The sequence below is a fragment of the Mus musculus genome, chromosome 5, assembly GCF_000001635.26.
Source record: "Mus musculus strain C57BL/6J chromosome 5, GRCm38.p6 C57BL/6J".
Lineage (NCBI taxonomy): Eukaryota > Metazoa > Chordata > Mammalia > Rodentia > Muridae > Mus > Mus musculus.
Genome location: NC_000071.6, coordinates 21,510,616 through 21,538,203, shown reverse-complemented (window position 1 = coordinate 21,538,203; position 27,588 = coordinate 21,510,616). Strand labels below are relative to the sequence as shown.

At 44.1% G+C, this 27,588-nt stretch overlaps 1 protein-coding gene across 7 annotated transcripts in view; it reads left to right on the top strand.

The window, feature by feature from the left end:
• Fbxl13 (F-box and leucine-rich repeat protein 13) overlaps window positions 1-27,588 on the top strand; it is a 161,852-nt gene that overhangs the window by 107,495 nt on the left and 26,769 nt on the right. For 2 of the 7 annotated variants that reach the window (NM_001199632.1, XM_006535728.3), the window contains exons 13-17: window positions 13,652-13,750; window positions 14,287-14,404; window positions 14,493-14,655; window positions 15,038-15,157; window positions 15,968-16,094. In NM_001199632.1, the coding sequence (NP_001186561.1) occupies window positions 13,652-13,750; window positions 14,287-14,404; window positions 14,493-14,655; window positions 15,038-15,157; window positions 15,968-16,094 (627 nt within the window). Of the gene's footprint in view, window positions 1-8,453; window positions 10,749-13,651; window positions 13,751-14,286; window positions 14,405-14,492; window positions 14,656-15,037; window positions 15,158-15,967; window positions 16,095-22,332; window positions 23,402-27,588 lie in introns of those variants that run through there. The other 5 variants (XM_011249772.1, XM_011249771.3, XM_011249769.2 and 2 more) reach the window with 5 other exon arrangements.

Genomic DNA, 27,588 nt, shown 5'->3' with positions numbered 1-27,588 from the left:
CACTGATAAGTAGATATTAGCCCAAAAGCTAGGAATACTCAAGATACAATTTACAGAGCACATGAAGCTCAAGAAGAGGGAAGACCAAAGTGTGGATGCTTTGGTCCTTCTTGTAAGGGGGAACAGAATATTCACAGGAGTGTGGAGTAGAAACTGAAGAAAAGACCCATCCAGAGACTGCTCCATCTGGGAATCTGTCCCATATACAGTCACCAAACCCAGAAATGTTGTGGATGTCAACAAATACCTGCTGACAGGAGCCTGATTAGCTGTCTCCTAAGAGGCTCTGCCAGAGCCTGACCAATACAGATGTGGATGTACTCAGCCAAACATGGAACTGATTATGGGGTCCCCAATGGAGGAGTTGGAGAAGGGATTGAAGGAGCTGAAGGGGTTTGCAACCCCATAGGAAGAACAACAATATCAACCAACCAGACTCCCTAGAGCTTCCAGGGACTAAACCACCCCAACCAAAGAATACACATGGAGGGACCCATGGCTCCAGCCACATATGTAGCAGAAGCCCTTAGTCCTGGGAAGTCCCGATGCCCCAGTGTAGAGGAATGTCAGGGTGGCGAGGCAGGAGTGGGTGGGTGGGGGAACACCCTCACAGAAGCAGGGGGAAGGGGAAAAGGATATTTTGGGGGGAGGGAAGGACCAGGAAAGGGGATAACATTTGAAATGTAAATAAAGAAAATATCCAATTAAAAAAATCCTTATGGCCATATCTGTGCATGTGTCATAAGGAATGTAGGTAATTTTAAGACCATCCACATTTGTGGTGGTTTGTATAGGTATGGCCCCCATAGACTCATGTGTTTGAATGCTTGGCCTTAGGGAATGGCACCATTAGAAGGTGTGGCCTTGTTGGAGTAGGAATGGCCTTGCTGGAGGAAGTGTGTCACTGTGGAGCTGGGCTTTGAGGTCTCTTATGCTCAAGCTATGCCCCGTGTGGAACATAGTCTCCTGCTGCCTGAGGATCAGGACACAGAACCCTCAGCTCCTTCTCCAGCACCAGGTCTGCCTGCACACTGTCATGCTTCCTGCCATGATGACATGGACTGAACCTCTGAACCTGTATGCTAGCCCCAATTAAATGTTGTCCTTTGTAAGAGTTGCCTTGGTCATGGTGACTCTTCACAGCAATGAAACTCTAAGTAAGACAATGTTCCACAAAGCATATTCTTAACTATCAACATGTACTTACTATTGTCATAAATATACCCCAATTTTTTGTCAGTTTGGCATTAAACAAGGCACTTTGTATTTTTAATTTGCATTTTCTTTATCACTTGTAAGGTTAAATGTGTTTACCCCCAAAACACAGCTCTTACCTCAAAGGGAGAAAGAGATCATTTGTTCTGAAGCCAAATACTAGTGATTTTGGCCCAGAAGCACAGATTTGGGTTCCCTTCAAATCAGTGTTCTAATGTGAAAGCAATTTACTAATGTCTATACAGTAACAGAAGCAGGGTCACCTCAAGCCGCTATTCAAGTGCACTGGTGGGAACCATCAGAATTCTCAGCCTTAGGCTTCAGACGCTATCTGATGGCCTGTTGATTGGTGGAGACTAGGATTTTGTTAAGTTAGTACAGTGATAATGTTTTTATTTGTTTATCAGGATGTTAGGTCTGACACAGAGGTGGGCAAGGGCTCTTTATGGGGCTAAGACAGCCCAAGAGAGACTGTAATTCAGCTCCGGACTTGCAACACCCCAACCTTTCCACATTACTGAAGCTCCAGTCAGTCAGCCTCAGCAGACACAGCTTCTTTCCAGGAATCTTCATTCACAAATGCTACACAGTGTCACCACAGGCCAATGCTACACAGTGTCACCACAGGCCAATGCTACACAGTGTCACCACAGGCCAATGCTACACAGTGTCACCACAGGCCAATGCTACACAGTGTCACCACAGGCCAATGCTACACAGTGTCACCACAGGCCAATGCTACACAATGTCTCCACAGGCCAATGCTACACAGTGTCACCACAGGCCAATGCTACACAGTGCCACCATAGGCCAATGCTATTCAGTGTCGCCATAGGTTGAATGACACTGTTTTAAGGTGGCATTATCAAAGCAGTTACCAAATTAGTTGTATTTTGAGCTTGAATACAGGGTTTTCTTTTGATAAAAGAAAAAAGATCTATTTAACAAAGATATTTTCAAAGCTAAAGAGATAAAATTATGAGGTTTTACATGGCTCTGCACATACTTACCTTCTTAAATTTGCTTTGAGCATATTTACGACTGCTACTGTTTGGGTGATTAATGTCCACCACAGGCTCATGTGTTTGAATGCCTAGTTTCTGGCTGGTAGCCACTGTTTTGGAAGGTTGTGGAATCTTTGGGAGATAGGACCTTGCTGGAGGAAGTGGGTGTCTGAAGATGAAGTGTGGTAGACATTGAGGTATCTATAGCCCTGTCTGCTTTATGCCCCAGGGTTGCCTCCACTGAAATGTGAGCCAACAGCTGTCACAAACTCTGGTTTCACTGAGTGGCCCGCCACCCACCTTCCTCACCAGGATGGACTAGATGTCCTCAGATTATAAGCCCAAAGGAAGCTTTCCTCTGCTAAGTTGTTTCTTGTTAGGTGTTTGGACATAGATAGGAAGGGGAGGAACTTCGGAAGTGACACACCACAAAGTGATCCTTAATACTTGAGAAGGTGAACTGAATCCACCTCTGCTTTGCTGGTGCTGAGACCTGGACTGGATAAATAGAGGAACTTCTCTAATAGCTGGCTTGTGCACATGCCTGTGCATATGTGTGCTCGAGCATATGTATGTGCATGTGCCTATGAACATATGTGTACATGTATGCATGTGTGCCTGTGAGTGTGCCTTTGCATGTGTGCATGTGTGTGTGCCTATGTGTGTATGTGTGCTAAGCTTCTCCAAAACACAACAAGCTAGCAGCAAAGTATACAAGTTACCATGAACAGCCATGTATATGCTTCTAAGCACATTACAACACATTTCTGTTGAGCAGACCAATAGGAGTCAAAGACTGGCTCACCAGGTATACATGTGTTGTCTTTAGTTGCTACTGCTAATGTTCTGGGTGGATTGGGCCAATCCCAGTGACCTTTTTCCCCTAGAAGAGCCAGAGATGTGGTTTCTGCAGTGAAGCTGAAGCAAAGGGTCCTCCTAGTTACTCCCTGTGCTCACTCGTGTCCTCTCTTTTCATAGTGACACTATCATTAAAGCATCTATGAGAGGCTGGGAGAAGAGTGGGTTTTCTTGTTAAGTAGAATTTGTCAGTAAATATTTCAGACATTTGCTTCTTCCTATGGCAAGAAGGTTTCATGAAGCTCATGTCACCTCAGGGACTCTTATCAAACTATCAGAAATCACTACGGGATTTCTATATGTAGCTACCGTCATTAAAAGGAACCAGGAAGCAGAATTTTAAATTGCTGCTTCCCCTGTAGCTTTGTGCAGTGAAGAGAAACAAAATACCCAAGGGAAGAAACATAACCAAGGATTTCTATTTTTATTTCACATTAGATTTATTTTCCTTTATTTTGCTTATTTTGGAACTCGGATATCAAGAGCTGATTTAATCCCATTCCTCAGTCCTGGCAACTTTCTTCCTCCATCTGTGCAAGCTCTGTCTTCTGACTTATACCCTTTACCCTGCTGCCAGCCTCCCTCCAAGCAAGCTCCTGATGTTATATGGTTCCTACATCTCTATGTATCCATGCATTCTTAGGGTCTGGTTCCAGGCATGTTCATCTTAATGCTCAGAAGCAACACCATGCTGTTGAGCTTGCTCCTGACAATAGTTCCCAACTAAGCCACTTTCTCTTCTCTGACACCATAGTCACTGAGGGTCTCAGCATCCAGCTCTGGCTCTCCATTCCTTCTCAGGCCTTGCCTGTGGTCTTTCTGACATCATCCATAATCATATTACACATCATCCATAAACATTATACAAGGATATGTAGATATATTTCATATATACAGATACATATATTTCACATATAAATATTCTATGCACACATACTATTTATAGTTTTGTATCTATAAAGCTATAAAGCTATATATATATTGTATATGAAATAATGTCTCAGAGTAAGTTTTCTGCCAAATTTTATAGTCATAATCTGTTTACTTATTTTGTTTAGGAGGCTTACTCTGTAGCTCAAGCTATCCTTGGACCCTTCTGCCTTACTCTCTTAAATGTCAAGATTATAGGCAAGAGCTAAGGCTTGGCTTCTTCTATCCTAAGGGAAATATTTCTGCTCTAAAAGTACTACCTCACTGTACTTTAGCCTCCCCTATCCGAGTCAGTGCCAGCCCTCTCTAGCTATTTAGGCTAGAATGTTGGTGTCATTCGTTACAGACTGAGTTAGGTGATCAGCAAATGCATATATTGAAGCCCCAACCACAAGCACCCCAGAAAACGCTTTCTCTGGGAGTAATCTCATTGCAAACATAATCAGAATGAAGTTGTTAGGGGTGGGCCCTAATCTAGTACGACAAGCATCCTTATAAGAAATGAGTAGGTTGGTATGGACATACAGACAGGAAGAACACCAGGAAGATGAAGACAGCCACCAGTAGGCTAAGAGAAAGAACTGGAGTGGATCCTTCTTGTGTGGCCTCAGATGGGACTGAACCTGCCGATACTTTGGTTCCCACTTCAGCCTCTAGAACTGTGAAAGGATGTGTTCTGCTGCTTAACCTATGCTGTTTGTGCTATTTTGTTACCACAGACCCGCCAAACTAAGATGGCATCCTCACCCTTCTCCCTGTGACTGCCATGAAGTCCAGTTGACTAAGCGTAGAATCTACCCAGCCTCTGACTGACTCTGACATGTTGGCAAGGGCCTGTCGAATCTCTTCCCTGTGCCACAGTGTGGCTTCCTCCAAGCTGGTCTCCCTATTTTAACCCCTGCCACCTACATGGCTGTTCTCAGCACAGTGTCCTTTAAAAGCCCAAGCCAGTGTTCTTCCTCTACTTGAATAGCTGGCAAGGCTGCTTACCAACGTGATGAAGCAAAGCCTTGGAAGGCCCTGAAGGCCCTGTGAAATCGCTTTGTCCTCCAGTTGCCTCTCTGACATCATCTCTCGGACTCTCCATCTTGCCAATTCTGCCCCAACCACACTGCGCTGGCCACATGTGCTCTGGGCCTCCGGGTTTTTCACTGGCTGTTCTTCCTGCCTAGAAGGCTGTTTCTGCAGATATCTGTAAGGTTAATTTCCTCCAAGTCTTTCTCAAATATCCCATAATGACTAACAAGTAAGTGACTAAGATGGGTTTTTAAAGCAGCAGGTAACAGGCTTCAGTTAGTTTCAGGTTCATTCGGAGCCCTGGCAGATATGTCCTCCGTTCTGTCAAAATTTCAAAATGGAAAATATGTGTAGATTAGGAGCCCTAAAGGATAAATCTGTCCATCTATGCATGGAAAAGTGCCAGTTGGGAGGCCAGTGACTCTCTGCTTTTCCTTCCCTTTATCCTTTATCTGAACAGTATGTCTGCAAGGATTCCCCTGACATCAGTATCCCAAGATGGCCAGTTGCCCTACAGACTAAACACCTCCATACAACCCTGTTTCCAACCACAGTGAGCCTGAACTCAAGGTGTTGTCTAATCAGAACCTTCTCTAGAAAGCCAGGCTGACCTTCCTTTGTCCCATCCCCTCCTGGTCTACGGCCTCTCCATGTGTATGTCAGTCCATGCGTCCTCACTATGCTTTCTCTTTGTACTCAGTAGCAGCATTCATTCAATGTGATGCTTACTCTCCTGCGTCCCTCACTGCTGGGATCTCCCTGGTGGCAGGGGTTTTACTGTATTTGACTGTACCCACATATTCTTAGCACAGTATTTGTGACCCAAAGTAAGTTTTTAATCAATATCTGATGAATCAGTGATGAAAACTACAGCTTCCAGCTGTGACCAGCTGTGGCCAGCTGTGGCCAGCCAGATACTTCAGGTGGAGGCTAAGGGGGCCTGGCAGTTAGCTGAGCATTCAGTCTGCTGATAAAAGAAATCTTTCTTCTTGGTGAAGGTTAGTCTGACCTGTCTACAAATCTACAGTCAGAGAAGATCATAGAGATGATGAAATACTAAAATGAAAGCATCTTTTAAAATCTTATTTCAATTATATCACACAAATCAACAAATACCCCAGAAGTGTTCAAAAAGGCTCAGAAATAATTTATCCAGAGTTCTCATATGTTAAATCTTTGTGGGGCCCATGAAAGCTAAAGGAACACACTACAGACTGGAAGGTTGCATGGTCACTTCGGTTCTCAGCAACTCCAGCATTTCAGAGAGACAGAAGTCATGGAAGGTTTTCCTTACTCCTGAGGCTTGTGGTAGAAGTGAGAGGAGGCCTTGTGGGCATGTCCAGGGATAGATATACTAACCGAGTGTAATGGGTGTTGCCTCAGCAAAGCAAGACCATGAATGAATTTACTTTTGACTTCTCTGTCTCTTTTCTCCTCTCCTCTCCTCTCCTCTCCTCTGTCTCTGTCTCTGTCTCTGTCTCTGTCTCTGTCTCTCTGTGTCTCTCCCCCCCTGCCCATCCTCGAAAGCAGTGAGGTGCCTTCCTTTTATTCCAGTTTGGATCAGGGCTTTCCTTGATCTCATCATCTCTTTAAGCATAAGCCTTGGCTCCAACATAACATTTCCTGGGGTTATTTTTCTTTTCAAATTGTGTATTTGTATTTGTTGTTGTTGTTGTTCTACTTGCTCTTATGCATTGTAGACTTATAGACCCGCATAGGAATGATTGTTTATAATGACACTACAGAGTTAATATTAAGCTTGAAATCTCTTACACCACGTAAATTAGTCCATTTCTTTTCTATTTAGCCTCAGACAAATTCTTAGGACAAGGGCAGAAAGTAGCCACATTTTTTGCAAAATACCAAGCCTGGTTGCTGGTATTGTTCCCCTCTGTAACCTCACAGACTGGGTCTAGTCCATAAGGGACTAGTGTGGGATAGTCTGCACTGTTCTCAGTACAAACTGCCTTCCAGGAGCCTACTCAATTAAGTTCTTCTTAAAGCATCCAATTTTTGTATTAGTTACTTTTGTATTGCTGTGATAAAACACCATGACCAAGGCAATTCATAAAAGAAAATGTTTAATTGGGTTTATGGTTTCAGAGAATTAGAATCCATGATGGTTCAGCAAAGGTGCCCTTATAGGAACAGGTGAGAGCTTATATCTTGATTCACAAGCAGGAGGCAAGGAGGGGAGACACTGGGAATTGTTCAAATGTTTTAAAACCTCAAAGCCCTTCCCGAACTATGACCCATATTGTGGAACAAGACCACACCTCCCAATCCTTCCCAAATAGTTCCAGCAATTGAAACCATTCTCATTCAAATAATCACAGGTGGGGAACACTATGCTTGTTCATGTTTGCTGAATTCTGTGGTGTAAATATTCTCACAGTAGCCTATTTTCATTTGCCAATGGGAGTGTATTGGGAAGGAAACTGGAAAGAGAGATGCCACAGCTCACCATTATTTGATATTAACATTGTGAAAGATGCAAATATTCTTATAAGCATAAATAATGGCAATATTTAGCAAGAACAAGGAGTAATGAGTTTGAGTATATACTACCTTTGTATTTAATATACTTTAAAATTGTAAATTTAATATATTTTAAATACCTGTGTTTAATAGTTTGTAGAATTACTGAAAATGTAAGTCTTACCATCCATTTTTCATCCATGCATGGTGGCACACACCTTTAGTTCCAACACTCAGGAGGCAGAGGCAGTGGGAGTTCTGTAAGTTCAAGGCCACCCTTGTCTACAAAGCTAGTCCAGGACAGCCAGGGCTCTGCTACACAAAGAAACCCTGTCTCAAAAATAAACAAAACAAAACAAAAACAATCAACAAAAACCACCACCCCCACCAAACAAACAAAATACTATTTTTATAAAACAATCAAACTTACCTTGTTTTCATAAGCGGTATGAGCCATCTTTACACAGCACTGAAACTGATGCTAAGATCAGACAGAAAATGTCTAGCTGAGGCCCTTGGTTCATATGATCCTGGAGATCAGGCGCTTAACTACTAATCTATCATGATTAAAACTCAAAGTTATACTTGGGTTATAATTTTTTTAAGTTGCATTTTGGCTTTGTAAAAGAATACCCATGTGGTCTTAAGTGTCATTTGGTAGGGAGAACTGGCTTCTAGGAGAACTGTAAGACAGAAAAACCACAGTGCCATGGCTTGTCATGGCCCAGCTCTTAGGAGAAGTAGTCTGACCTAGTGCTTCCAGAACTACAACTCTGTTGTATTGAAAAAAAATACAAGATTATAAAAACCTTTTCATTTATCCTCTAAATCAGACATGTAACATTTGAATGGTGGTCATAGAAGTCCTTGTTTCATATAACTGTCTTGGCCATAGTGAAAAGGAAAGAAAAGAGAAGAAAGACAGACTTAACATCTACTGTTTAAGGTTCTTTCAGGAAATGTATAAAGGATGGTGAATTAGAATAGTAAAAATGAGTCTGGCAGCAATTCTTTGATCAGATGATAAATAACAAGTCTCTGGGGACTCAGCTCTTATTTCCCATTCATGAAAAGGAAGTTTGAAGCAATTGCACACATTTGGACAACCTACTTAACTGTTGTTTCTCGTCCATTCCTTACCATGGGAAGTGACTCCCACACAGAGTTCCAAAACTCTGTGTTCCATACAGAGTTCAGAAACTCTGTTTTGATCTTTGGACGAGAATAAATCAGGAGGCTTAAGCTCTAGCTAGAGGCTACTATGTAGCTTGATAAGTGTTGATGAGCCAAGAATCTCTGAGCATCACTCTGCTGTAAGAAGGAAGTCCTGTGCTTTGACTCTGTCGATCATTAAGGGGAGGGTTCTCCACATAACACAGCAAGAGCTGTGGTTAACTTGACCACTGGATGAGGGGAAGAACAAGAAACTGTGTGCTCAACAACAATGACACAAGTTCAAGATGATCCAGCCTCTCTCTGGCTGATGACAGCCCTGAGTCACTGTAGAGCAAATGTAGAATTGGCGATCGTGCTTGCCCTCCTGGCATCGGCAGGCCTCCCTCCGCTGTGTTCTAGTTCCTCACTCAAATCGGAAAAGTAAAGGTATTTTTTAAGAAATAGCTTGTCATCCAAATGTTTTGATAAATATGGCAATCTTGTAAGTAGTCAGGTTGACACTCTCCTTGTTACCGTCGACATTGGATAAACAACTTATCCAGCGCCCACGTGCTCCATTAAGACCCCTTTGCTGGGCCAGACTTTGCATCATGCTTATGTTTCCTTGTGTAGGACACGTTTGTTGTCAATGTTCCTCAGAGGGGATTATAAATGTGTTGGGCAAGTACCACAGAGGGTAGATTGGGAGCTGTGGCTTCAACGCAACACAGTGAAGTAAAACGTTCCACAACTTTTGGGGGGAATCTCTGCTTTGTTCTTCAATAATTTATTCTAGCTAAGCAGTGCTCCTTTGAGGTCACCAAGAGGCTGTGCAGGATATATGGGTCTGACCAAAGTCATTACATTACTTATGAGTCATTGACCACAGTGCTGTTAGACTGAGAGAAACAGCTGGAAGTGGTCCAGGAACACGACTTGGACCACAGCTGCGCAAGCTGGATACGTCTGTCACAGAGGGTCTGTCTCTGCATATTTACCATCTTTTTGTTACTGAGCAGACTGACCCAGAGATGCAGTTATAGAAATGGAGTGGACAATGGGCCTGGCTCAGAGGCCATCGTCAGTGTGCTCAGTGCTGACTTTACCCAACCGCGCACTGTCTTCTCCAGCTTGGAGTGGGGAAAAGATGGGATCTTCTCATGGCACCCTGCATTTCAACCTCGTTCACATGGGTCTCAGGCTACTCTTTCTCCATGAACAGCGTTGTCTTATCGTGTATAAGGACTGCTCCATTAGCAGCTGGGAAGGATCTCCTCACTGTCGACAGCCATGACTGTTAGGACACAAGCTTGGAGCACAATGGTGAGGCCATTTCCCCCAACTTCCTAAGCAGCAAAGGAGGGCCACGCCACCTCACAAGCAAGCGGAGATCAGATCTTCAGTTGCTACACAGAAAACGCAGTCACCAATCTAGAGGATTCCTCAGATCTGAATGTGGTAAAATAGTGTCTCTTTTCTCCTTATTTTAAGGAAAAGTATTCCAGTTTCAGATTTATACCCCATTATTTTAGCGAGGAGAAAGCAAGCAACAATTGCTTGTCCTAAAAGATTCTGGCAGAACTATTTGAGCCATTAAACATTAGCCAAACATCTTTTTGGATATCATAATATAAACTTGGTGGAGAACCGAGTGCCTGGTGCCAGGACAAAGCTGAGAGCTTCTCTCCAGACCCAGAGGTTCCTCCCCACTCTCCAGGGGCTAATCCTTGGGGCAGAAGCTCCAAGCTTTTGGCTGTAGTGCAAGGAGTCCCCCAGCTGGGCTGCTGGATAAATCGCCTTTCCTCCCTTTTCAGGAACTCTTGTCATGAATGTGTTTTCAAGACAAGAGGAAGGAGGGTTGTTTATTTGCTCTAAGGAAGCCATTTCTTGAGATAACAGTGCCAGGCTCTGAGATAGAGAGAGTAAAGTCAGAACTGTTAAAAACAGCAGTTGTCGCCTGTGGGGTTAACGCAAGAGATGGGCTCTGGACCAGACATTGACAACTGTCTGAAGAACTTCCATTCACTTGCTCCTCTGGCTCATTCAGTCAGGACCAGACACTCTCAGAGCAAGGGACAGCTGAAGGACTGGGTAAGGAATCCATTTCTCAACACCACCACCATGCCTTTTTTGTATTTGCCTGTGAGGAATGCACTGCGGGGAATCTCAAGGTCTATCCACGTCTAGTTCAGAAGAACAATAAGGGGCCAAACCGTGACTGATGGTGCATGGCTGGGTCCTGTGTGTGCTACGTACTTGTATAGCCACTGCTGTGTGAGGGAGGGGTAGGGCCAGGGAGCTCTGAACCATTCTTCCTCTCGTGTTCATTCATCTCCCTGGGCTTTTTCCCCCCTGGAAGAAGTCATGAAAAATTCCCTCAGGAATCCACGGCAACAATACAAAATGTCTCCTCCTTTCTTATGGCTTTCTCTCCCTTTTTATCTACTAAGCTGATTCTTGCTACCGGAGCCAAGGCCAGCACGCCTCCTCCCAATGCTTCTTACCATGTGTAAGGCAGCAGAAGGACAGAACTCCTCCCTAGCATTTAGATTGCTTTGCTTTACACATGGGCTACCTTTCTTGACGTGGGTGAGCCTCAGACGGTAAAGTCAGCCTCAAGAGGAAGACGGAGCTTTGCCCCAGCAAATGGAATTCTGCCTGAAGACTACAACCTTTCTTGATTTTTGATTCAAAATTACAATTCCTGAAATTTCAGCTTCCTGTCTCTGGTTTATAGATTTCAGACTGCCAGCCCTTAGTATCCAGCAATCCGATTTTTTTTCTTTAAAACAAACAAACAAACAAACAACAACAACAACAACAAAAATCAACAACAAAACTAGATTTCCTAGAACTATGTAGACCAGGCTGGCCTTGAACTCACAGAGAGCTGCTTGCCTCTGCCTCCTGAGTGCTGGGATGAAAGGCCTGTGCCACCACACCAGGCATGATCTGATTTCTTAAAGTGAATCTTTCTCTTCAGAGATTTAGACAGGCATCTGAGTTTCTCTGAAGAACACTAATACATTTTCACACTACATATCTTTCTAACAATGATGCACTTGCAAGTGACCTACAGATTTTAGAATTTGTTCAGCTTTAGTTCTAAGTGGATCTATATTTCTGACAAGCTCCCTGGCAGCAGAAACTGCTTCCCTGTTGTCTTAGTTAGGGTTTCCAATGCTGTGAAGAGACACCATGATCAAGACAACTCTTATAAAGGAAAACATTTAGTTGGGGCTGGCTTACAGTTTCAGAGGGCCATTTCAGCAGGCAACTCTCTTTTCTTAGGATAATTTTGTTCAAGAAGAACTCTTGACCCAAGATACATATATTTTCTAGACCTTAGAATATTCTATTGCTAGATTCTACTTCTGAGGATGGCGAGTGCTTGCCTTAGTGCTTAACCTAGCTCAACAAAGTTCCAAAGCAGTGTATAAACTGGGCGTAGTGGACATACATGTAATTCTAGCACCCAAGATGGTACAGGATCAAAATAATCAGCTATAAAGTAAGTCCAAGGCTACCCTGGGCTCTGCGAGAACAGTTACTTAGATTATCCCAATATACTCACATCCAAAGTCAACAGCTTTAGCAGCAACTCTGTGTATTCAGCCCCTGGACTCAAGGTTGTCAAAATTTGCTGATTAGGAGCATGTATCAAAGAGGATTCTCTGAATCTTTCAAATATTTGTATGTCTGATCATATATATAATCATACTTGTTGATTGTCTATTTACCTGGTGTCATGGGTGGTGGCCTGCTAGAAACTGAGTAGCATTGGTTCAATAGCTAATCATAAACCAGTTTAGGATGTTCCATGGTGTTGTATGTGTATAAGAGAAACCTGGTCCAGGCTCTTCCTGAAGAAGTGACATTTGAAATGAGCTCTGGTTGTTTTGAGAATGTGGCTTTCAGTTCTGTAGTTGTTCGCTAGTCCTTTGCCAGTAGGCGAGGCTCTGGTGACAGAACCCTGGGAGTCCCCTGGGTGAGGTCTCTCTGAAGGTCTTGGAAGAAGTCTGTTGTAGATGCGACTCCCATTTTCTGTGCCACGCTACTGTGGAAATGACATGTCACAGGCATCCATCTGTTCCCTGAAGTCCTCAGTTTCTCCCAGATACAGCTGAGTACCAAGTGTTCCCCATCTTAAAGAACTAATTATTTTAAGGTAATTTATCATATAGTTATTTGTCCCAAAGAGGCAGAAAACAGATTAGTGACCAAGGGGAGGGGTTTGTGACAATCAGGTGCCTGGTTGCTCATGTTTTCCATTTGGCTTATGAAGGTGTTTTTGTGATGATACAGGTGGTGACTATAAAACATTGTCTAGGACTGGAGAGATGGCTCAGCAGTGAAGAGCACTGACTCTTCTTCTGAAGGTCCTGAGTTCAAATCCCAGAAACCACATGGCGGCTCACAACCGTTTGTAATGAGATCCGATGCCCTCTTCTGGTGTGTCTGAAAACAGCTACAGTGTCTTTACATATAATAAATAAATACATATTAAAAAAAGACCCAACAAACAAAACCAAAAAAAAAAATTGTCTATATTATGTGAGCTTTACTTCATTAGGACATGAATTAAATGACAAAAACAATCAGGACTGGATCCTTCCTGTCATGTCAGTCCTATTTTATGGTTTTAATTCAGGTTTATTTATTTAAAAATTACATTTATTTATTTAATGTGTGTGCGTGCGTGCTTGTGCACATGTGCAGTGAATGAGCCACATGGATCTTGCTGAGTTCAGAGTACAATAGCTATGTACAAAAGGCTGAACACTGTGTAGCTGCATTCATACTAAATGCTAGAGTCAGTTCTAGCTTCTGTCCTGTGAGCTCCGGGTCTTGAACCTGAGCTGTTCGGCTTGACAGCAAGCACTTTCAGCCCATGGTTTTAATTTTAAAACGTGGAAACTTCATGCATCTGTGATCTGGTGATCATGAACGGCCTGCTAATTACCTTTCCCACGCTTTTCTCCCGTGTGATTCAGATCTCAGTCCAAGGCTTCAGGAACATCGCCAGCAGCTGCACGGGGATTGTGCACCTTACTATCAACGACATGCCCACTCTGACGGACAACTGCGTAAAAGTGGGCCATGAGGAAGAGCCTCTCCCTTCTCTTATCTGAGCACACATTCCAATAGCCTTAGCTATTGAAAACTATGAATTGACTTCTTCTTTGTATTGATTAATAGCTAGGAAATCATTTAAATATGTACACATACACACATGCATGTATCTCAAAAAACATTTGAATGCTTCAATCTTCATGAAGATAAAACCAAAGCACACTGGAAATCCTCCCAACTAACTACGACCTAGCCTCAGCTCTGCTTGGCTTAAGTCTGATGCCCCATGTCAAACTGCCGACTGACTGACTCTGCACTCCATTTCCTCATGTTTGCCCATGCTCTCCAAACATGATTTCATTTTCATTTCTCCTCAGTATTGAAACATGAGCATATTGGTTTCATCAAATATGAAAACAGTCCTATTTGCTTTAAAATTGGGAAAATGCAATAGTCAGCATGTTTGTCTTTCTAAAAAAAATGCAGGGAGACGACACTATCCCCTCGCTGTCTCCTTCTTCCAGTAATCCTGTCTCCTTTCTTTCCTCTTCTGAAGGTTTTGGTTGAGAAGTGTCCCCGTATTTCGTCGGTGGTTTTAATTGGTTCACCACACATCTCTGACTCTGCTTTCAAAGCTCTTTCCTCCTGCGACCTCAAAAAGATTCGATTTGAAGGTCTGTGACGCTAGAAACTCAATTTATCCTTATTTTTAATTTTTCTTTCCTGTACATTGAAATATAGTACTTGTATTTCCTCCAACAGGAAACAAAAGGATTTCTGATGCGTGCTTTAAGTCGATAGACAGGAATTATCCAGGCATCAATCACATTTACATGGTGGACTGCAAAGGGCTAACAGACAGCAGCCTCAAGTCACTTTCACTTTTGAAGCAATTGACAGTGTTGAACTTGACAAATTGCATAAGGTAAGAAGACATTCATGGTATTCAAAAAATATTGATTATCTAGGATGCACCACTAGGTGCCTGGGAGGAGCCTAGACGAATCGCAGGTAAGCTAAGAGTCCATTTTAAACTGGGGAAAAGAGTCATTTCCCTGTTGTTAATAATCATGACATCTAATTAAACAAATGGACACTAATAACATCTTGTGAATATCCCTTCCATTACTATCATCTATCCTTTTTCTATTATAGTAAGAGCTATGCAATCAAATTTGTTTCTAAAATTTGACAAAATGGTATTATTGTGTGTATTGCCTACTTTGGACTATAATTGGTGTAGAAGCAGATGCCACCACCAGTTTGTGTATGAGGTCATATGTGACAATCCTCTCTCATTTCTACAGGATTGGTGATATCGGCCTGAAGCATTTTTTTGATGGTCCTGCGAGTATCAGGCTAAGAGAGCTCAATTTGACTAACTGCTCACTGCTGGGCGATTCCTCTGTCATCAGACTGTCAGAGCGGTAGGAAAATCGATATCTACACTAGCATTTTAGCTGTTATGTTGCTAATAGGAGCATGATCAGTGATAGGTCTCAAAGCCAAGAGTCCATGCCCTCTCTAGCACATTAGGCATGTCCAGAAGCTGGAGGAGCCCTGAGCTTGAAATCCTTAGATGGAACTAACCTCCTCTCACATCTGAGATATCACCTTACTGTGGTGGAGCTCAAATTCTGAACTGTAGATAAGGATATGTAGATATGTGTGACTTCTTTGATCTCTTCAAGGATTCTGTCCCTTTATAAACCCTACTCCAGGCTTTCCTGAGGGCTAATCTGGGTGATTGGTTTAATCTTGAGCTGAACTCAGCTCCTGCTGCAAACCATTGAATCTCAGTGTGGGGTTCAGCCTTGGGACTCTTCAGGTGTTTCCATGGTGACTGTGATAAATGCTTTGCATTGTTAGAAATCACCGTGAAGCCCCAAATCACAGAAAGTCTTACACTTCCATCTCCCTTCCTTCTCTCCAACTTTATAACACCAAAAGTACTAGCCAGCTGTGGTGGCTCACACCTGTAATCCCAGCACTTCAAAGGCAAGAGGATGGCCACAAGTTCAAGACCACCCTAGCACTACATAGTGAGTTCTGGGCCAGCCTAAGGTGTAGACTAAGACCCCGTATCAACAAAGCAAACAGCTCAGTCAGTTTACATTCGGTTGAGGAAAGGAGAATTCCTTCTTCCACACCATCTGCTCTCCTCAGCTTTTCATGAAGTCGTCAGTGGTGTCATCGTGTAAGGGCACGGAGGTTAATCCTTTCGTCTTTTCTTTCAGTTGCCCTAATTTACACTACTTGAATTTACGAAATTGTGAACATCTGACTGACTTGGCAATTGAATATATTGCAAGCATGTTATCCTTGATATCAGTAGATCTTTCTGGAACACTCATCTCAAATGAGGTAAGCAAACAAACAAACAAACAGAAAACAGTATGATGATTTATTTTTTGTAACATCATTTTCTGGTTTGCAAGAAAATGGAGAGAATGATATTTTTCTTTCTTAAGTTATTATGTTACAAATGGAAAATGTAAGAATATGTCCCCAGAATAGTGATAAACGCTGTTATTTGTAAATTGTCATGTTTCTTTGTCTTACAAAAAAATTAGCACGCTCCAGTACTTTGGAGAAAGGCATGACAGACACAAGTATTACATGATAGTCTAAAATTTGTTTTACTATGGACAAGTTGTCTATGTAGCAACGATGTGCTTTAAATAGCAGAGTGTATTTTTCCTGTGAATTTCACAATCTATAAACTATGTGAGTGCTTTGAGATCGAAGCTCAAGTTTTCTCAAAAGCAGTTGATGCTACTCTTCAAAGATCAAGCCAGTTCTGCTACCTTTGCATCTCCTCATCCAGTGAGAGGCGGGCATGTTTCTGAAGGACTGTGATGGGCGTGGAAGGACTGTGCAGCTTCCTTGAAGGCTCCTCCCCCAGCTGCATGCTAAATCCCAATCCAAAGACCAAATCCCAAGGTTGCCTGTCTGAGAGCTTCCCTGAAAAGCCCTGTGTTTGAAAGCAAGCCCTGGAACCTACACACACCTCTAGCTCCAGAGCTTCCATGAACAGGGTCTGCTCCCAGCTGTGCAGCTGTTTCAGACATAGGGCACACTGGTTCACTGCCCTGGTTCTTTTCTTTCTTTGCTTCTGAGTGCACCTAGATCCAGCTTCATTTGGTCAGATGTCTCCTCTGCCCTTCTTTGGAGTGTCATACGCAAGTAGAGGAGTTGAGCAGTTATATGTAGTCAGTTTCCTGAGGCACAGTTAGTGTTTGGGCTTCTCAGTGGTGTCTTCTGAACATGCAGGACTTGATGTCTTCAGGTCATCTGATGCTACATTTCAAGGCTAAGTAGATCTCTACTGTGTCTCTCCTTCATTCCAGCTTCAAGGTCTCTTCTCCGGGTTCGTCTGGATCCTGCAAGTGTATGGTGACCCTGTGAGACTGTCTCAGTGCCACTGTCTCAGATAACCCCTGCAGACATTCTGCCCCCCTCCCCCATCATGCATGTATGTGTTTGCCCCTAGACACATGCTCAGTCTCTTCTTGCTGCTGCAGAGTGGCTGGCCTCAAGTGAGCTAGAGTCCAAATTGATCTTGGTGTTCTTGGTGACGCACTTGGGAGTGAGTGGTTACTGGGTCCCTGGAGGGAGGGCGGGGTTTCCTTCTTTGAATTGTTATCACCTGCACTTCCTATATGTTCTAATTCCTTCCGAACAGCCCTGCTATGCTATGCTTGGATATCTTGACCCCTGAGTTCCAGTAACTTCCTTTCTTCCTCTTGTCCCAACTCGGGGACAGTGTTGGACAATTTCTACTGCTGCATCTACCCACGTAGCTTCTCAGTTTCTCTGCCATCCACACGTCCAATTCTGAATGTTTCTTCTGCATGTATGCCTGTGCACCATATGGATGCCTGGTGCACTCAAAAAGCTAGAAGAGAGGATGTCGATGCCCTAGGACAGGTGGTGAGCTGCTGTGTAGGAATCGAACCTAGATCCCCTGAAAGATCTGTGGTAACCACTTCACCTTTTCTCCAGCCCCACTTTCCTTAGTTTTGAACACTTAATAGTTGTTTGGTTTTCCCCTTGGATCTTAACAGATAAAACAGCGAACAGAGAAAAACTCTGATGACTTTAACTTTTATCAACTCTATAAGGAAACGTGGATGGCTATGCTTCCTACACCTGTCTGGGCTCTGTCTTCCTCTCCAGCTGAGAAGGTCTGGACAGGCCCCATGTGATGCAGAATCCCTTAGACCATTCTTCTGCTCCTTTCTGGCTCTTGCTTCCTGTCTTGTCCTGCCCTGCCCTCTGCTCCTCTCCCCTGCCCTCCCCTGTCCTCCCCTGCCCTCCCCTGCCCTCCCTTCCCCTTCCCCTCCCCTTCCTTGCACTCCCCTCCCCTCCTTTGCCCTTCCTCCTCTCTCCTCTCCTGTCCTCCCATCCCCTTCCTTCTTCTCTCCATTGACTTTTCTTTCCTCTCTCCTTTTCCTTCCCCCCTCTCCTTTTTTCTCATCTTAGTTCTAGTAAGTTTTCTTCTTGGCATGGACTAGTTCCCTAATCTAGGGATGGAAAAAAATTCCATGATTTAAACAAATGTCCTGCCTTAAGTCTTTTAGAACCAGTATTTAAATCTTAAAACCCTACATTCCACATCTCTCCACGTTGCTTTGTATTAAACCTCTCCTTGGCTTATGAGTGCCCAGCTGTTGTCTGCAGGGCCACAGGGTAGCAAGGGGAAGATGATCAGATGCATAATAAAAGATGGAACAAACATCTCATTCTGCCATGACATTTATCATAAGCCTAACGTGCCAGGGACGATCTGCTGAGTGAAGACAAAATTCTGTGACTTGGTGGGACATTTTAGCCTTTAAGGGGAACTCAGTTTTCATTTCCATGTGTTAAGATTTTACCCCCTGAGAGCAAGTGAAGGACTTAGGAATGTAGCCTCAAGCTCTGTTCTCCTTAGTTTTATTTTCTCCTGAAGAAAAGGCCTGTTATTTGAGGACGGTAGAGATATCCATGTAGCAATCTAAAAATAACACTAAATGGATGAAAATCTTGTAAAGTTTTTTCTCTCCCTCATCTAAAAGGCAAGTGATTGACAAAGACATTGGTACAACAGCTGTCAATTTAACCTCAGTCGATCTAAAGTGAGTCAACTCTGTCCGCAGCCAGGGCAGCCAAACAACAGCCTGGACTGCAGGTCTGATGAAGTGTAAATTTGATGGCAGACTTAACACTCAGAATTTAAATTTTGGAATGTTACAGATACTTGCTAGAGATGAAATGTGGCCAGTTGTACCTTTGGGTAAAGTTTGCTCTCTAGAATATGTCCATTTTAAATTCTTCTAAGTTTCAGTTAGAACTTCACGATTACTCAGTTAACAAACATTTGTTATGACTTTGGTGTCTGGTGCTAGGGACGCCAGTAACAGCCTCAGTGCGTCTTCCTAACACTCTGTTTCCTGTGATGTCGTGGTGTGAGGCTCAAAGGGTGAAGGAGACCAGGGAAGAGAAGCCGCTTGCGTTTCAGAGGGTTTGGGAATGCCTTAATTTCTAAGCAGAGGAGAGGACATGTGACCACTAAAGCCATTGAGGCTTAGTATGTGGTGCCGTCAGGGGACCAGCACGCGGGGCTATTGCTTGATCATCAGGAGAATATAGAGGGATGTTGTGTATGGGGCCAGGTGTTTTTAGGCATCTTTAGCCTTCTATAACTTTGTAAACATCTAACTAAATGACATTGTTAATTTCACTTGGGTTACTTGGATGTGACTTTATCTCCATGAATATAAAAAGGTTTTCTATTAGTTAAAAGAGCTGTGATTTCCTAAAGACCACAGGATCCATAATTGGGGCCGTTCAAGCCATGAGTCTGGCTGCCTTAGTTACTGCCATATGTGTTGTTTAAAGGAAAAAATTAGTCAGAACAGCGTTCAGACGGATGCTGAGACAGTGGTTTATGAAGAGTCTTTTATTTGCACAAATTGTAAAGACTTCCATGAGGAGTCCTAGATTGTGAGTGTTTCTATATAGGCAATCTGCCGGAGTCCCCTCACTAAACAGAAGGATCTCTGAGGATTGGGAATTGGCTCCATCTGTTGCTGTTCCCTGGACCCCTAGGAAACAGTAGGCACATATACATACACATTGAAGGAATGAGTATTTGGCAGTGTGGTTTCTAACAAGAGTGAGACCTGTTCTCTGCAGCTTTGGTTGAAAGAAAGGTATGGGTTATTTTCACGTGGTGTGGCAGATGGCTACAATGGCTTCCTAATTTGCCCTATTCAGCACACATACAAAGAAGTGCGTGCTTGTTCAAGGGACTCCATGCAGCATGGTCTTGCTGGAACGTACTGTGAGAGGGATGTTGAAGGAGAAACGTAGTATTGTGACGAATTGTATAGACTTGAACCAATGACAGAGGAACAGCCAGAGCAGTCACAGACCCCCATGTTAAGTGGGTCCTTGGGAGGCTGGAAGCATGGTGTCTTAGTCACTGTTGCTGTGAAGAGATGCCATGACCACAGCAACACTTACAAAGGATAACATTTAATTGGCCTTGGATTACAGTTTCAGAGATTTAGTCCATTATTATCATCATCGTGGTGGGGAGCACCATAGTGCACCGGCAGGTACAGGAGCAGCAACTGAGAAAGTGTGTAGGGGATGGGGGTGGGGAGGGTGGAGGCCTGGCATAGATTTTAAAACCCAGCCCCAATGACACACTTCCTCCAACAAGGCCACACCTCCTAATCCTTTCAGTTTCACTTCCTTGTGACCAAGAATTCAAATATATGAGCCTGTGGGAGCCAGTCTCAGCCAAACCAACACAGTGGGTGACTAGGAGAGCAGGAACCAATAAGTGTTCTGGGAGTTAAAGGGAAAGGAGGCTGTGAACCAGGCTGGAGTGTATGGAAAGGACTCTGAACAGGATTTAGCAGATAAAACTGAAAGACGTGGGTGACTGGCCAGCTATAGAAAATGAAGATCTCCGGGTGGGGTAGGGAAATAATGATATTTAAAATCTGGCTATTGGGGCTGCAAACATTAGTCAGTGCTTAAGAACATTTCCACTTCTCCAGAGGCCCCAGTTTCAACTCCTAGCACTGATGCAGGCAAAAGAACCGTACACATAAAATCATCTTTAGAATTTCAAATTTAAAAAAAATGGATGAATACAAGTCCTACTGTGGTGGTTTGAATAAGAACGGCCCCCATGCTGGGCCTGCAGACCCAAAGCTGCAGGAGCTCCATGACACAGGACAATAACCAGGAGTCCCGGTGAGGATCCGACATGGGTGAAGTCACAGAAGCCAGAGATCTTGAACCAGACAATTGACTCATTGCAGTGAATATTCGCAAGTGAAGATGTGTGGGCCACTGAGGGGATGAGCTTTGAGGTTTCAAATGCTCAAGCCAGACCCAGTGCCTCTCTCTTCCCACTACCCGCCAACCTGAATGCAGAATTCTCAGCTATCTCTCCAGCACCACTTGTGCCTTTGTGGCGCCAGGCTCCTTGTTGTGATGATAATGGACTAAACCTCTGAACATTAAGCCAGCTTCAATCAAATGTTTTTCTTTAAAAAGAGTTACTGTGGTCGTGGTGTCTGTCTTAGTCAGGGTTTTTATTCCTGCACAAACTTCATGACCAAGAAGCAAGTTGGGGAGGAAAGGGTTTATTCAGCTTACATTTCCACATTGCTGTTCATCACTGAAAAAAGTCAGGACTGGAACTCAAGTAGGTTAGGAAGCAGGAGCTGATGCAGAGGCCATGGAGGGATGTTACTTACTGGCTTGCTTCCCCTGGCTTGCTCAGCCTGCTCTCTTATAGAACCCAAGACTACCAGCCCAGAGATGGTCCCACCCACAAGGGGCCTTTCCCCCTTGATCACTAATTGAGAAAATGCCTTACAGTTGTATCTCATGGAGGCATTTCCTCAACTGAAGCTCCTTTCTCTGTGATAACTCCAGCTGTATCAAGTTGACACAAAACTAGCCAATACAGTGTCTCTTCACAGCAATAAAACATTGACTAAGACACCTACTTTTATATTTTTATTTATGTTTATTTACTTAAGAATATTTTATTTTATTTTATTTTATTTTTGACACAGGGTTTTTGTGTGTAGCCCTGGCTATGCTGGAGACCAGCCTTGAACTCAGAGCTCCACCTGCCTCTGTCTCCCAAGTGCTGGAATTAAAGATGTGTGGCCACCGCACCCAGCTGGAGGTCTGATTTTTAAAACAGTTTGGTAAGATAAGAAATGTAACAGATTTTGAGGGAAAGATTGCAGGTTCCCAGGAGAGTGTGGGATATTCATGTAAACGGCTTAAGAGAGAGGCAGAGGGTTGTCACTCCCATGAGCCGTGGCTGTGGCTGTGGGAAAGCTCCCTGGGAGACCTGAGAGGGAGAAGTCAGGCCAGGAGAAATAGAACAGAGCCACGTGGTTATGGTGGAAGAAGACCTGTGAAGGGATTAAAGAAAGAAGGGAATAGATGGCCGGAGACTCCAGGGAGCACACTATGGCTGGAATGGAGTTGCACTGACCATCAGTGTCTGCTAAGAGCAGAGGCTTTCCCAGGGAAAGGCGAGGCTATAAAAGGACTTTTTTTTTTTTTTTTTTGCTAGACTTCTGCCTACCCTTCTGTCATCCTCATGGCCTCGCTCTGCCCTTCCGCTTTACTCCAGCACCACAGCCTCCATCTAGATTCTCAAGCAAAGAATTTCCTGTCTCAGGATCTTTACACACGTGCCTGGGATGTATATCTGTATACATGTGCCTGGGACATGGGGTCTGTATACATGTGCCTGGGATGCAGGGTCTGTATTCATGTGCCTGGGATGTATATCTGTATACATGTGCCTGGGATGTGGGAGCTGTATACATGTGCCTGGGATGCAGGGTCTGTATACATGTGCCTGGGATGTAGATCTGTATACATGTGCCTGGGACGTGGGGTCTGTATACATGTGCCTGGGATGCAGGGTCTGTATTCATGTGCCTGGGATGCAGGGTCTGTATACATGTGCCTGGAATGTAGATCTGTATACATGTGCCTGGGATGTGGGAGCTGTATACATGTGCCTGGGATGCAGGGTCTGTATACATGTGCCTGGGATGGGGGTCTATATACATGTGCTTGGGATGTGGGGTCCAGTAGAAAATCACTTCTCTATCTAGATCATTTCTATACTATACAATACAAATGGGTGATTATGGTTCCTTCCTTTCTTCCTCCTCCTCTTCCTCCCGTCTTTCCTCCTCCCTTTCTTTCTTTTCCTTCCCTAGCCTTCCTTCCTCCTTTCAGATTCTCAGTGTCAGGGAGTAAAGTCTGGGTCTGGTACAAGCCAAGCAAGCTGTCTACCGCCCATCAAGCTACAGCCCATCCCTCCTTTTACTTTCTGTTCTGAGGCAAGGTCTCGCTGAATTCTCCAGGCTGTCTTGGGCTCACCTTGTAGCCCACATAGGCCTTGACTTCTGATTCTCATACCCCAGCCTCCTGAAGACCTGGGGTTATGGGCCCACAGCCCCAGGTCTGATTGACACATTGTTTCTTTAAGGAAGCAGATCCTGCGGTGATTTAGTTCCCTAGCTGCTTTTTTATATGAGTGTTAGATAAGTGTTGTTCAGTTCCTAATGTCCTGCACATTATCCTTGGCCCTTTACAGCATAGCTATTCAGTTCCTAATGTCCCATACATTATTGCGGCCCCTTTACAGTATAGCTTTCTTATACTTGTTACCTCCTTGGATAATTTCTTAAAAGTTTGAGAACATATAAATCATTTTCAAAAAGAATTGCAAAAACTCCAAATCTAATTAAATTTCAGTTTCCCTGTTAATCTGAATTGTAAGTCACAAGGCTATTTAGTTTATGCTGGTTTTCAGTCAAAGCAAAGACAGACAAGCAACGAAGAAAGAGATGATGAAGTCATTTGCTACTGTTTTCCCCTTGCTCAGAGTTGGACACCACTCTCAAGCCTAAGCTGTCTAATGGGGTGTCCTGTACTCTCAGGGGCCATGGTGTCTGATGGGGAGCCCTGTATTTTTGGGGGCCACTCTCACCATTCACCTCTTTTCCAGGGGCACTGATCTTCCTGTTTTCCCAAACACACCTTGCCCTTCACCTGCATAAATTACTTCACCTGTCAGAGATGCCTCCCTGCTCCTTGTCCACCCAATACATTCTTATTGTCTTTTCAGTTTCAGCTGTGAATGCCTCTTTTGACATTTTTGATCAGGCTTGTTACCAGAGTTGTTAGGGTCAGAGCCTGGACTCTGGCAGCCCCTAAGAAGCCATGTTTGGTGTCAGAGGTGCGCATAGCTAAGAAATCTGGTCAGGGTGTGCTCCTGCCCACCATGGTCAGAGATGCCATAATTGGAAGTCTGGGGTGCCTCTACCCACCACTGTTGTTTCTGCCGTAGTCTCTTCTGTAGAACTTTCCACCAAGATGTCTGGACTGTGTGAGCTCTTGTTTAGGAGACAAGCTTCCACTCCAGCAGACAGCAAGGGTTCCAGCCTTCTCCTGGGGAAATTCCAACTCCATAGGATGCATTGTGCCAGTAGTCTGATGGCTGGGGTGGGGGTGAGGGTGCACATCTGTCTCTTTAGAACATCTTCCTACTGACCAGGATGGCTGGCAGCTCAGGACCTTCTCCACATTTCCACTGCACAGTACCTATACCTCCATCAAAAACAGCTGGTCCATTATTTTCAACATTCCTTCTACCCCTGCCTTCCTACGCAGTCTAGGCTCTGTGAGGGTAGAGGCAGGGCCTGGTATCGATGCCCAACTCACAGGAATCACAGGATGTTCTGTCATCGAGTGAGAGGCTGAATGGGCCTGGCACGGTTTCCCTTCTCCCAACCAAGCACTTAGGGCTTCTTTAAATTCCAGCGCTTCTCAACTATGCTCTGAGCTAGAGTGGGAGTTCTTACAGCTGCACCTCTTAATCTGATGACACGCCTGCTGGAGACCACCCATCCGCACGGAACACACACAAATAAAGCCTGAAGTCCAGGGACACACAACCTCCAAGACAGGAAACTCGGGAAACTCACTTGGGATCCAGGATATAGGAAAAGATGAGCGTTAAAAGGAAACATGGGAACTAGGAGACAAATGAATTTTCCTTGAATTTTCAAAAGCACAGAACAAGAAGCCAGCTGTGGTTTTCCACAGGGAGATGGGCATCCTGTCCTTTTCTCCAGCCAGCGTTGTAGGTGATTTTGTAGCTTCTGTGACCAGTAACAGTGGCTTCTCTCACAGACGTCAGAGTGCCTCGTCTCCTGTGTCCAGTGAAGTACTGACTAAAACTGTAAAAAGAAGGTCTGAGTGTCTGTCATTCTCTCAGAGAACCCTGGGCAGCACAGCAGCCGCAGGGAGCTGCCCTAAGCCCACTCAGCACATGTTATAGTAGCTCTTAGCCTCCTGATGTAATTCATCTTGAAGGTTTACTGCCTCCATCTGCCAACCTAGGCCTAGTCCTGGAAGTTTCCGCCCTCCATACAATCTTATCTAGGCCTAGAATGTTTTCAACCTCTGAGACTGACTGCTGAATAAACTCACTCCTTCTTAGCTCTTTCTGAGCTCTGGCTGGCTGGTCCACTCTGGTGGTCTGGACAGGTGGTTGTTTTGGACTCACTACTGCGCTGGGCCCATGGTCATCTTGTCTTGGGTTAGCTCCTGCCCCGGCAGGCCATTCAATACATTTCTAAGTGTTGAGTAAAGCCTGCATTCCTGCAGGCCTGTATGGTAGGCTATTAGGTCAGAAAGGCTGATAACATTTTAAAAAATTACCATAGAGCTGACTGTAGGGCTCAAACTTTAGTTCCATACTTTAGGAGGCCGAGGCAGAAGGATTGCTATGAGTTTGAGGACAGCCTGTGTTACATAGTGAGTTCCAGGAAGGCTTGAGTTACAATGTAAGAGAGAGTCTCAGAAAGAAAAAAAAAATTAAAAATTAAAAATAAAACTGTTACCACTGGATGTCCATGGCCTGTGCTGCCACCAGAAGCCATGATGGTGTTTATGGCCCTGCTACAGAAGAGGGCCATGTTGGTGATCACTATTGCTACCAGAGACCATGCTTAGGTCCATGGCATGTGCTGACACAGGAGGCCATGTGGTTGTCCATTATCCATGCTGTCACCAGAAACCATGTGGACATTCGTGACCCATGCTTACCATAAAGGGCAGGGAGCTACTTTTGCCATGGTATTGATGGCTGCAGACTCACCATTGAGAAAGAGTCATAGAAGGCTTCTGTGACAACCCCTACCCCCTTCCTACAAAAAAAGTAACAGCCTAGACAGAAAACCACCAAAGAGAACTCTTAAAAATGGTGATAAAGATGCTGAAGTGTAGCTCTCCACAATTTATGGCTTCTTATGGGGTTAGGAGTGGAAAAAAATCAGTTATCTTTAATGGGCTGGCCACTGAGAGTTTGTCCATGCTCCAGTGAGTCTATGGGCAACACAAATTTGATTCGTTTTGCTTTATTTTGTCCTTCCTCTTCCTCCTCCTCCCCCTCTTCCTCTTCCTTCTCCTCCTCCCTCTCCTCCTCCCTCTCCTCCTCCTCCTCTTCCTCATCCTCCTTCTTCCTCTTCCTCTTCCTCTTCCTCTTCCTCTTTTTCTTCTTCTTTGGGAAAGGTCTCAAGGGTGTGGAGCTGGACCTGGGAGGACTAAGAAAGTGAGTGTGATTGGGATGCATTACGAGAAATTCCCAAATAATCAATATAAATATTACATTGGAAAACTGTGATCACAGTTCTCATACTAACAATAAAGTGAGAAAGTGAATAAAAATAATTGAAAAGGGAAAATATCTTTATAAAACTATAATTGCTAATTAGACTATAAAAGGGGAGGTAAGTTTGGGAGCCTAAGATAAAATTTCAAGGGTATTGTGTGGGGTACTGGTATCAGTGACTTTAGAATGAGTCCTACAGAGATAAGTTTGATTCATTATTCTTATCATATTACAAGTAGCAACAAGCAGAATAAATCCTTCTCAATTCAAACAATTCCAAAAGAAAGTGTCTTCAAGCTAAGAATTTTAGAGTGCCAGGAAGACAAGAGCAAACCAGCAAATCCATAACAGGGGGCTGGGGGGGGGGGTATGCTCCATCGAGAGAGAGAGAGAGAGAGAGAGAGAGCTTTAAAAGCATGAACACCCAAGTTCAGAACCCACGTGAAAGGCAAGGTGGGACATGCCTGTAAGCTCCAGGGAGTGGGAGATCGGCTGATCTGACCTCTGGGCTAGGCAGTTTAGTCAGGTCCCAGAAAAAGACCTTATCTCAGAAAACAAGATGGAGAACAACCAAGAGAACCTTGCATTGACCCCCCCCCCCCACACACACACACATTCGTTCAACGTTATTTAATTATTCATTATCAACTGTGTGTCAGTCTGCAGTACTAAAATGAAAGGCACAGTACAGTGTCAAGGTCCAGTCCAGTGTCAAAACAAGAAAACAGCACCATGTGATTATAAGTTATGAAAAGCAAGGGTTGACCTGTCCTCCCTGGTGCCGCCACACTGTGAGAACTTGGGTGAGTTACTGAGCAGCTCTGAGCCCCCATTTCCTTCTTTGTCAAACAATAATTCTAACGATGCCTGCTTCCCAGTGTTCTGGGATCAACAGAGTGAGGTTGCAGCAGGAGTCACGCATACAGTTCTCTGCTCACAGTGTAGGTCTGGCAGTGGTGTAGACGGTCCCCTAGAAGAGGGGCAGTAGTTACAAAGACAGGTAGGGATGGCGAAGTTCTGACAAGGACTTAGTGGAGCTAGCAAAGCTTGTTGGCCATCTGAGAATGGAGATGGGAAGTGGTTGGGGGAGTGTGGTCAGAGCTGTCCCAAGCAGTAGTCAGGACTTGTATC